The sequence below is a fragment of the Electrophorus electricus genome, chromosome 16 (assembly GCF_041902795.1).
Source record: "Electrophorus electricus isolate QZ-2024a chromosome 16, ASM4190279v1, whole genome shotgun sequence".
Taxonomy (NCBI): domain Eukaryota; kingdom Metazoa; phylum Chordata; class Actinopteri; order Gymnotiformes; family Gymnotidae; genus Electrophorus; species Electrophorus electricus.
Window position 1 is genome coordinate 12,054,434 of NC_137512.1, and position 11,584 is coordinate 12,066,017.

The 11,584-nt window shown below is 38.0% G+C and overlaps 1 protein-coding gene and 1 long non-coding RNA gene across 12 annotated transcripts; one reads left to right on the plus strand and one right to left on the minus strand.

The window, feature by feature from the left end:
* Positions 1 to 564: 564 nt before the first annotated feature.
* LOC118242266 (uncharacterized) lies at positions 565 to 6,280 on the minus strand. The gene is made up of 5 exons (XR_004776717.2): positions 6,200 to 6,280; positions 5,242 to 5,299; positions 4,486 to 4,745; positions 1,793 to 1,882; positions 565 to 1,705 (listed from the first exon to the last, which is right to left on the minus strand). It is a non-coding gene; the product is annotated as an uncharacterized LOC118242266 (long non-coding RNA).
* An 857-nt stretch (positions 6,281 to 7,137) lies between these two features.
* Positions 7,138 to 11,124, plus strand: LOC145651770 (uncharacterized). 11 transcript variants are annotated; one of them, XR_014117736.1, is made up of 3 exons: positions 7,138 to 7,304; positions 7,778 to 7,849; positions 10,338 to 11,124. XR_014117736.1 is itself a non-coding variant. In XM_081699516.1 (3 exons), exons 2-3 carry the CDS (start codon positions 7,835 to 7,837, stop codon positions 8,671 to 8,673), a joined length of 732 nt encoding a protein of 243 aa, XP_081555642.1. In that variant the 5' UTR covers positions 7,138 to 7,304; positions 7,778 to 7,834; the 3' UTR covers positions 8,674 to 11,124. The 11 variants fall into 11 exon arrangements, 9 of the variants coding, with proteins under 9 accessions (XP_081555642.1, XP_081555647.1, XP_081555643.1 ...); XM_081699516.1 differs by having other exon boundaries at positions 7,778 to 7,854; positions 7,962 to 11,124; XM_081699521.1 differs by having other exon boundaries at positions 8,031 to 11,124.
* The last annotated feature ends 460 nt before the right edge of the window (positions 11,125 to 11,584 follow it).

An 11,584-nucleotide genomic window follows, 5' to 3' on the forward strand; every position in this document is an offset into this window, starting at 1 on the left:
GCACCAGGCAAACACCTTTTGACCTTGATGAAATGACCATTGTGTGTACTTTTAATGGAATACATTTTTAAAAAACCCTTGTCCAGAACCAGTGTGGCTTACCGGTTCAACAAGCAGGATTTCTGAAGCCCAAAGTCAAGACCCTCCAATAGTAGAAGAGTTGAATGACATTCCTATTGGAAAACCTCAAGTTTGATCTTAACTTAACTGGCTAAACTGAGAAACCCTGGTGATAAAACCCTGGTGATTTAACCCCAGGTGATAAAGTACTACAAACAAATAAAGAACTAGATATTAATTTCAGCCAAAAAGAATAACTCTGGAGCCATTTAAGTCACTTCATTTGTTATTTTTTCACAGTTTAGGGCAAAGTCAAAGTCAGATTTATTTATACAGTGCTTTTTTACAACACAAAGCTGTACTGCGGGGTAGGTCAAGGGCGAACACACGTGTGAAGTACCACTGCCTCGGACGTGAGAGCGGGCAGAATTCAAAGCAGGGGAAGCCATAATGAAAACAATAGACAGGACAGTATAAATGAATGATGAGTTTAATAATGGAAACACCAGGAGAACACAGTACTGAACAAAACCCAGGAACAAACAAAAGGATAATAGACTAATCAGACTAAGTATTAGATAAAGAAGGGAACTAAATAGTAAGGGAAGACATACAGGAAAACAAGGAAGCATGAAACTAAGACAAACAGGGTAGAAAAACAAGGAAGGGGTGTACATAGAGACTAAAGACTAAAATACAGGAAACAGATTTAAAAGGAAAACAAAACACTTACACGACTGAACAAGGCGAAAGAAACCAAAAAGAGAGTGAAACGATGAGGAATGGAATTACACAAATACTGGCAATAATGGATCAGGAAAGCAGTGTAGACGAAAGCACCGAGATAACGTACAGCGGACAGGAGAACAGAATAAACTAGATGAACATGAACAGAGAGGGCAACGTAAACTGGAATACAGATAGAAAGCGTGTAGGAACTAAACAAGAGAGTTAACTAAACAACAGGAAAAAGGTGAGGGTAAACAGAGTGAGTGAAAACTTGGGACGGAGAGAACAAGTACAACATAATCAGAAGCAAGCGAGGCAGAATCAGAAAATGTCGTAGACGTAAACATAGACCAAGAAACATGAGACGCAGGAACAAGGTTTAAATACATGAACTTAACAAGACTAGAAACGAGGAGCAGGTGAATGCAATGATGGGCCTGGAAAACCAAATAAGGAGTGGAGAAAATGAAACTAAGGACTGGAAGCATAACAACACACAAGACAGGGAAACCATGGAAACAGGCGAAAGCTGGAAAACACGGACGTGATCAGGAAGCCAGGGAAACGGGTGAAGCTCCAGTCTGTGAGCGTGACAGCAGCTTTACAAATGTATGGGTCTAGATCCCTAATGAGCAAGCCAAGGACAAGAGTGGCAAAGAAAAACTCTAGGACTTCGAAAGAAACCTTGGGAGGACCAAGATTAAGAGGGAACCCATCCTCCATTGCATGGCCCAGCTAGTACCAGTCCATGATTAATTATGATATTTTTAGTCTGCATAGCCACTTCAGAGAAGATGCAGACACTCGGTTACTACAGTAGGTCTAGGATGGGTGGGCTGTTTCTGAGTGCAGCGTCAGCTGATCCTCTGGTGGTGGCGACTCTTCTGTCAGAGAAACCGGAACATTGCCAATAAATCTAAAAGATGTAGGTTAGTTTTTTTTTTTTATTTTTTTTTTTTATTTTTTTTTTTTTTTAATGAACATCATACTCTATATACCATACCTGTGCCAGTGATTAGCATGTAGCACTGGCAGGTTTAGGGAAATTGCCTCTTGCAGTCACGCCTTCAGCTGCAAACTCACATCTTGTAGACTGCATATACCATGACACGCAAAACCAGAAGTGCAACACACTTAAAGATACATTCAGTCACCAGAAATAAAAAGTGCCATACATGTATGACTTTGTCAGAGTCAGAGTGTACGGTGTTGAGGCAGCATGCAATGCAATAGTGAGCAAATTTTATTTAGGGCAATTCCATTCTCAGCATTGTGTACTAGTCCAAGCCTGTACAAAATCTAAAAACATGGAAACAAGGCACACAACTAAACAAACAGGAGAACACAGGGAGAAAAGAAGCCAAGTAGAGTTAAGCAGAGAAATTCAATGTCCAACCAAACAAAATAGGAAGACAAAAGACACTAATAAGGAGGGAACTTTCCCTTCCATAGTGTAATTTTGCCTGTCAACCACTTTTGAGCCGATTCTGATTATGTCTTTTTGCTTTTTCTCCCATTGGTTTGTTTGCCTGGATTATTGATTGCACTGTTACTCACCCTTCCTTATTTATCGACACTGGGTAGTTTGGACTACCCTTTGTTCATTAAATTACCTGCATTCAAAGTGCAGGTAACCCTGTCTCTGCCTCCTAAGCCTGACACACAGCAATTAAAGATAATACCATGCCTACAAATACTTGTGCCTAACAGTAACATAAAATTTCCTAGTAATGCAAAGTGCAGACAACATGCAGATGATTTGTGTTAAAAGTTGACTATATGCATCTCTTACCAAGACACTAAGTGGCTAATACTTTATTGAGGTTGTTAAATACATTTTTTGTTTTGGGAAGCAACATATTGTAGCTGCTTGCATTAGAGCAGGTTAAAACAGATGCAAAAGCTGGTAGCAATAGTTGACCAATAGAAATGGCAGTTGCCAGGGATTCAAGCTTTCTCTTAAGGTCTGCCCAGCCTGAATATTTGCATGAATCTATATCCAGGGAAGTGTAAAGCAAAGGTACTTAGGCATGCCAGTATAGTGTTGTATTTGTATTGCAAGGAACCAATATAGGACCTAATGGCCTATATGGCCAAAGGCTATATATGAAATTTTTCAGTAACACTTTGAGTGGTCGTTTGTAGATTAATAAACTCAACAGACTGTCAGTAGAATATCAACAACATATCAGTGAAGTGGCAGTACTGAATCATCTAAAACATGATTTATAGTCATGATTTATAGTTTATGGATGGACAAAATGTATTTATGATTAACATACATATATTTAGATAAATTACTTTAAGTAGAAAGATTATCAATATATTACTTACATTAAGCAGATAGTGTTAATACATTTATACTAAGCCGATATTTTGCTGATACATTAGATTAAGTAGGTACACTGTTAATGTGTTACTTTAAGATGATATATTGTTAATGTGTTACTAACATTAAGTTAGTAGATGGTTATCATTGAATTGATATATTGCTGAAGTGTTATTAAATATCTCTCATTTCTCATTTATGTTGATATATTACTTAAGTAAATATTATTGCTACTTTACTTACATTTAGTAGATATTGCTAATGTGTTACTAACATTAAGTTGATATATTGCTGATACATTACTTACGTCAAGCAGACATATTATTAGCTTGGTACTATCATTACCCATATATTTATTGCTGGTGTTACTAACATTAAGCAGATAAACTGAATAAAAAGAGTTGCACCATCACATTAATGATATATTGGTGATGTTCTGCTAAATGTCTGTCTCATTTTTTTTAACACAACAATGTTTAGTAGCTAAACATCTATTGATTAATGCTTATAAGGATAATGAATACATAAAACCCTTATTAACAAAGCCAAGAGCTTATATATAACTTCTTGATTGTCTTTAGATGACATGTACCTGTTACATGTTCAGAGACTTCTCAGGTTAACATGTAGATATGAACTTGGACACTCCAAATTGTCACAGTTGGCTGGACCAACACCAAGAGGGAAACACCCACATCAGATGAGGGCCATACCATTCGTGTACCCCGATCTCAATCACCGGTTTACTGATTGGAGACACCTGCTTCTCATCACTATGTCTCCTTATTAATACTTCCACAGGTCTAGAGGAACAGCGCTGCACATTAGCAGTCCCAGAAACCACTGGAAGTGTTTGGAATATTAAGACTCGGCTTTCAGCGTATTCCTACAGATAACTTCGTTGCATGTATTTATCATCATGGATAAAAAGAGCACGTCAGTGCAAGTTTGCCTCTCGCTTCTTCTGTGCCGCCCACGTCACAAATAAAGTAAAAAAACAACCAAATTCTACTTAATGTTAGTAACACCAACAATATATGTATGGGTGATGATAGTACCACGTACCAAGTATGTCTAGTTGACATAAGTAATGTATCAGATTGTCAACAAACTTTAATTACAACAAAACATTTACTTACACAGTTCAAAAAGCATTCAAAGCACTGTCATTTAAACAGGTAAATAATGAACTGAATGACAGTCATGTGCCAGACATTTAAGTCTGTAAACCTATCAAAACCTCTAGTTAAAAGATATAAATCATAAAATGAGTGATTATAGGTGAGATATAGAGTTGAGTGGGTGTGCAAGAAGTGTTTGAGTATGTGCCAAACAGGACAAAATGAACAACACAAAATCACAAATACCTGACAGCTATTACACCATACTAATGTCCTTCAGAAGAACTCCTTCTTGTGCTTTTTGATTTCTATTTGCATGAAGACACCACACCTCACATTTGTATGTTTTCCAGTCCCGCTCAGTATGCTGTTAATTTATGATTGGTAGAAAAGACTTGCTTTTTTCCCAGTCGCAGAATGTGTCTTCTGGAATTATTAAGGCTCTCTAGGATTCCAAAAACGCATGTTTTGCTCCTCCTTGTGTTGCTAAAACAACCTCTGGCATACTAAATTGGAAGAAAATCAATTTAGTTATCAATCAATTCAGTGATATATTTTTAGCATTAATTTGTGCATGCTTAAATGCTTACCTCTTATAGAAAATATAGAAAAATAATAAAATTAAGAGATTTTCATACACTTTATTACCTTAAATTATCTTCATCTATTTTAAGAATTTATATGACTATTTATACATTTGCAGGAGCCCAGTCCACTTGAAAAGAAATCTGAATACTTGTTGGATTTGAATGTATATTGGTATTCACTGTGTTTTTAAAAAGCAATATACAATATGGTGATGTAAAAGTAGACTGTAATTGTAATTATTATTCCACTATTGGCTCAATCAACTAGACTGAAAGTACACAGACATTTACAGCATTTAGCTGATTGTAAGTCGCTTTGGATAAAACTATTATAACTGAGTAGTTTTTGTAGTCAAGATAAATAAATTCTAAAGGAGTTCATTCTAAAATTAATTGTAAATGAGAAGCTAATTACCCTGCTTAGAAGTCCTTTTAGAAGTCACCCAGCCTTCGCATGTGTTGTACATTGAAATCTAGTAAATAATAAAGGTTTAGCAATTTCACAAAGAACAGTGAAGAAAAGTGCAGATTTAATTCTATAAATGCTGACAAAGTGGGTGCTACTAAAAACTGGCTTTATAGGTGTTCACAGTTATGAAATAAATTCAGTTGTGTTGTAAGTCACTGTAAATCACTATAGAGATGTTTCACTTTGACATTAAACTGTAGTTTTTAATTAATTAGTAATTATTGATCAATTACTGATCAATGTTGAAACCCTAATTAAAGTCACTGTAAATACATTTCATGGAACCAGTAACTAGATATTTATGTTAACCTTTTATGCTGACAAATATATAGCTCAATGTCCCATTTTAGAAGATCATTAAATGTGTTATCCACAGGAAGTAATTAAAATTCAGTTACACTGATGGCAAGAAATTATATTAGCTAGCTACAGCAATCTGGTTTAGCACACTGGTCGCCAACCAGTCTATCAATTCGATCTCACTTGTCTAATTTCTTCATATTTAAAAATACGATCTTGTGTTTAGCGGTAAAAAGGTTGGTGACCACTGGTTTAGCTTGCCAATTAAGACAAGCGTTTTCCTACGTACAGCTTGTGTAAGCCTTTGAAAAACCTCGGTAAAATAAAACACTCAACAGCCAGGTCCAAATGATTCTGTTACAACTACTTCCCAAATGCCAAAGACCACAAATAACTAATCAGCGAGCTACGTAAAATTCTGCCTATCTGAACCAACCAAACAATGAATTAACATTATCCAGGTAGCGTTAGTTAACCTAGCTAGGTTAGATTATCTCTGTATGACTATGATATGACTAGATACATCTTTATGCTGCACAATTGTTCATTTGCGTTAGGGTTAGCAGAAAATAAACTGCTGTTTTCAGTCATCAAAGCGACTTACCTTTGTGTGGTTTAAGTCTTTTCGTTTTCTTTTAGAAACTGTGTTCTTTTTTCCACTTTGTGTGCTTACGTTCATGCCTCTGCTTGAAGTGTGTCTCGTCAATCATAGCAAATACCGTTTCTGATTGGAGGAAGCTGCCTTTTGCTCACACCTGCAATATTTTTATACCAGTCCCTGCCAAAAATCTAATTTCTCTATTCGGTCATTCGAATTGTGTTTGGGATGTATAGCGGCTATTATGTGAACAGCTATGACGAGTTTATAAAATAAATTGATTCAGAAGGTTTATGTTAAGGAGACAAAGAAGACAATGCTAAAACGTATAAAATGGATGCAAACAGAACAACTTTTGAAAAGAAAAATGAAAATCAGTAAATGCAAAAGAATGAAGATTGCAACTCATCATTGCAAAGATGACTAAATGATAGTAAGTAAGCTTAAATTGATTATTTACAGTAAAACTTAAATTATATTATTTACAGTATTGTACATTTAATGGTCACTTTATTAGACACACCTACCATGTTAGTGGGGTTATCACCTCCATTTTACAGCACTTCAAGGCATTTATTATTATTATTATTATTATTATTATTATTATTATTATTATTATTATTATTATTGAGTAAATGGCAAAACACTTTTGTAAGTCGCGCTGGGTAAGAGTGTCTGCCAAATGCCATAAATGTAAATTATTATTATTAATTTATTTAACTTGTTGGCAGTGGGGTCACTATAACCTATGTAGCTCTTAATCTGGCACTAAGCCTATCTTGGGATAAAGGCTACAGTTCTATTAATATCTGTATAGCCAGGTGGAAAAATGTGTGTACACTGTGTCGATTTAGTTTGTGTTTGGTGGCTGTTAAATTTTATTTTGGGTTACTGTCTCTTTAAGAAGCCAGTCTCGCGTTCATTCAGTGTGTTTTCAGTTGTCCGGGTAATACAGAGCATGCGATGGAAAGATGGCTAAGCAGCACTAATCCTGTGGCAAATATTTATTTATTTGCTTAGATGACGTAATATTAACATAGGTCCATAAATAGTTCTTTATACTGGTGAATTTGCTATTTATAATTCAACGTTTGACAGGTTGATTCAAGATGTAAGGCGATATGCTAAGCTTGTTTAAGCAACTCAGTTTTAGTTAGCAAACCTTAGTGTGCCTTGAAAACGTGTTCTTTTGTCTTCTTACAGTAGTCAAACTATACAAAGTGTAACTCAATACATAATTCTTATATAAACAGATGTATTTTTGTGTGCATGTCGTACCATGCGTGGAAGTCTCTAAAGTACCTGAGATGTGAGGTTTAAAAAAAAAAATTATTTCCTTTGTACTGCTTAGTGCGCTTGCGTTTACCTGGTGAATACGATGGTGAATTAGTTTTATTGAATTTTGTGTCCTTTTGTTTTGCGACTGCCATATTTTATTTTGCTCTATCTCATACTCGGCAACGGGCAAAAAAATGAACCCCTATGAAAGTTTCTGTCCTGTGTGGTAACATCCCAAAGGCTACATCTGGGCTCTTTTTGAGGAAATTAAGTAAAACTAGTATTTGCATTTTCATTTTACTATAGGGGTGATAGGGGTGCTCCAAATTTCACTGCTTGGTCTTCAACTTTTTCAACAGAAAGATGAAGATGGCACCGGTGAGGTCAGCTGCCGTCACGATTGCTCTGTCCACACCTGGCACTTTATTCGCTTCTTTCGCTATCTCCTTCGCTCTTTTCTCTCTTAGCGGTATCCCTGATATCTCCACAGCCCTTCTCTCTACACCACAACGCACATCTCATACAGCGGAGATGCTCTTATTTCTCTTAATCTACATAGCACTCACCTCAAGCCATCTCTAACCCCGGACCCAAGATGGCCGACGGAGATCCTGAGGGAGAACAAAGGACACGACGCGAGAAAAAGGCCTCGAGAGAAGCAAACCGGCGTCAGGAACAGGCTGAGGGCTCGAGCACACCGAGCTCCCTTACCCAGCATCCTGCTAGCCAATGTCCAATCTCTGGACAACAAGCTTGACGACCTCCGGGCCAGGATAAAGTTCCAGAGGGGCACTCAGGACTGCAACCTCCTCTGCTTCACCGAGTCGTGGCTGAACCCAGTGGTACCGAGCCACGCTATCCAGCTGGCCAAGTTATTCTCGGTTTACCGCCTGGACAGGATGGCAGATTCAGGAAAGTTGAGAGGCGGTGGAGTGTGTGTGATGGTAAACAACAGCTGGTGCAACAACGCCAATGTTGTTACTCTCGCCCGCTCCTGCTCACCCAACCTGGAGCTGTTCGGCCTCAAGTTTCGTCCTTCCTACCTTCCTCAGGAGTTCACTTCAGTCATCGTCAACACCGTGTACATTCCACCTCAGGCCAACATGGACACTGCACTGTGTGAACTTCATGAGGCTTTCACAGTTTCAGGCACAACACCAGGACGCTGCACTTATCGTGGTTGGGGATTTCAACAGCGCTGACCTCAAGCGTGCAGTGCCCAACCTTTACCAGCACGTAACCTTCCCCACCAGGAGAAATAAGACACTCGACCACTGCTACACCCCATACAAGGACAGCTATAAGGCAGTAGCTCATCCACCGTTTGGTAAGTCAGACCACGCCGCCATCTTCCTCATACCAAAATATAAACAAAGGCTGAAACGGGAAGCTCCTGTTCAGAGGGAGATCGCGTGCTGGACAGACCAATCGGTGGCCGCTCTGCAGGACGCTCTGGATGACGAAGACTGGGACATGTTGCGGCCCAGCACTGATGTCAGCGAGTTTACAGAGGCAATAGTAGGGTTTATTGGGAAACTGGTGGAGGAAACGAGTCCAAGAGCCACCATCAAGAAGTTTGATGGTGCAGCAAAAAGCAGGAGTGGCACTACCAACCTGTGAGGATCAAGAGAACCACGGTGGAGAGAGTAGGGTGGTGGTGGTGCATTCAGCAGAGCGCATCATTCATACGGAACTTCCTGACCTGCAGACCATCTATCACAAGCGGTGCCAGACCAAAGCCAGAGGGATTGTGAAGGATACAATAGGCTCTTCTCTCTGTTGAGTTCAGGGAAGTGCTTTCGCTCCCTGAAGACCAACACAGAGACTGAAGAGGAGCTTCTTCTTGCAGGAAGAAGCTAAATCAGGGCAATTGATGAACTGTGGGGACCACTCTGTGCACTGCATATGATATCAATAACATCATAAAAGACTGCAATAACTAAATTGCAAACTGCAAATTGTAAATTGTAACTGGTAATTATTACTGTTATAGCATACACAGTAAAATACTAGTTATTCATTAAATACCACTAATTAAGTTTAATGAATTATTTGTTACCACTAGTGGAGTATTACTTACCAGCTACTTTGTGCAATCTATACAAACACACTCACACCTACAACAGTATTACTTAGTATTACTTATTTCACAGTAGTCTATATTGGCCATGAAATGAAAATGAAACTATCACAAAAGGAATCATACTTATCCAACTAAAATAAAACTACATCACAGAGAACAATGAAAAAGTACAGACCTAGATCATTATACAAAAACATTCACACACACTCCTAGCACCTGTTCAGAATACAGCAAATCTCACAGAGCCTCAACAAAATAAGTAAATATAGGACTAGTTATAGCACTACATCTCCAGCATGAGCCGTGCCCTGATGAAGGGCTTAGTGTCTGCAAATAAAGTTACACTGCCAAATAATGCCCCAGCAGAGTAAATCAGCAAAGGAAGCAATGTAATTAAATCTCACCCTTAGGCAGCAAAGCAGCAGCTTTTCTGCTGAATTGGTGACCAGAGACTAATTTTCCTCGCTTTCTACAAAATGCCAATCAACATCAAATTACTTGGTCAGAACTAATTGCTGTATAATTAAAATATTATACAGCAATTAGTTCTGACTAAGTAATTTAACTGGGCATACGTGTTCTACTAACTTAATTACATTAACAATCATTATATGTCTTGCACCAATCACAGCCTGAAAGCCACTGCCATACAGAAATTGTCTGATACGGAACTCGAACCAAGGGAAATCATGGCAGTTAGTGACCATATGTGAGATGCTGTATACCAAGAATACTATGTGAATTTTGATTTATAATTTATAATAAAACTTTATTGTCTTTCAGGTTTAAAAGCTTGCTAAAAGGTTACTGTAGACGATCCATTGAGGGCAGGAAATGATGGAACAAGATGTTAATTCATTGGAATCTCACATACCACCAAAGCAATTGTCAACAGACTATTGTTGGCAACAGTCCAGTTGCAGAAAAAAAAAGTTGGTAGAACAATATAAATATAAATTATTAAATGAACACAATCTGTTGTCATGTATTACTGTTAACTATTAAAAGGCACTTGTGGAACAGTTGTCTAAAAGATGTTATAGAACTGTTATATTGAATAACAGCACAACTGTGATTATCCTAAGCACTTGGCCTATGGCCTTGTGCATACGACTGATATCCAATTTAATATAACTCCGTCTAGTGCGATATTGTTTAAAGGTGCAATAATCGTTTTCCTCATTTTATTATTAATTCAAATAAACTTTAAAAGATGTAGAACATAATAAAAATAATTATTTTATCAGTGTAACGATGAGCGGTAAAGAGGCGGACGCAAGTGTGGAGAAGAGCGAGAGTCATTAGGGGCAGATCCAAAGTCATGGTAGGTCATATTACCAACACAGAAAGTCGTAGAATACATGATAAACAAGACAAGGGCCAGGATAAACGAAGGACTAAACACAAACAGCGACTAGAACGAAACACTTAGGTAAACGAAGGCGAGAATTAACACAGGCTAGGAAAATAGACACGTACATTCAAGAATATGCATGTTGGTCAGACATACAATGAACAGCAGAGACAGAGCACCAGACAGGATTTAAATGTATGAACGATTTAACTCAAAATCAGACACAGGTGAAAGGAATAACAGGCGTGGAAAAACAGACGATGGGGCGGAGAAAACGAAACCAAGGTGCTGAACAACTAGGAAGTAAACGCGACAGGGAAACCACGGAAACGGACGCCAGGAGGGTGGTCATTCGTGACAATCAGTGATACCAGCGCATTGTGCATTACTTGCCTGAGAAAACCTGTTTGAACAACTCTGTTCCAGGGAAATAAACCTAAGTTCCCTGTGTCGCCAGGTAGTTTTACTATTGACAAAAAACTTTCTGTGCTGCCAAAAAATTATAAGTAATTTGCTAAAACATTTAAAAAGTGATTAACCTTTAGCTAGGATACATTCTCACTGAGATTAAAATCTCTTTCACAAGCGCATCCTAGCCAAGACAGGCAGCACAATTTACAGATTGGAGACCAACACAGTTTACATTTATAGATCACTGCTTAGGCTTGCTACTGAC

Excerpts from the sequence above, each read along its gene's own strand:
- LOC145651770 (XM_081699516.1), top strand. The coding sequence starts at position 7,835 with ATGAAGATGGCACCGGTGAG. Across the intron at positions 7,855-7,961 it reads ATGAAGATGGCACCGGTGAG|CCCTTCTCTCTACACCACAA; the intron begins GTCAGCTGCCGT and ends ATATCTCCACAG.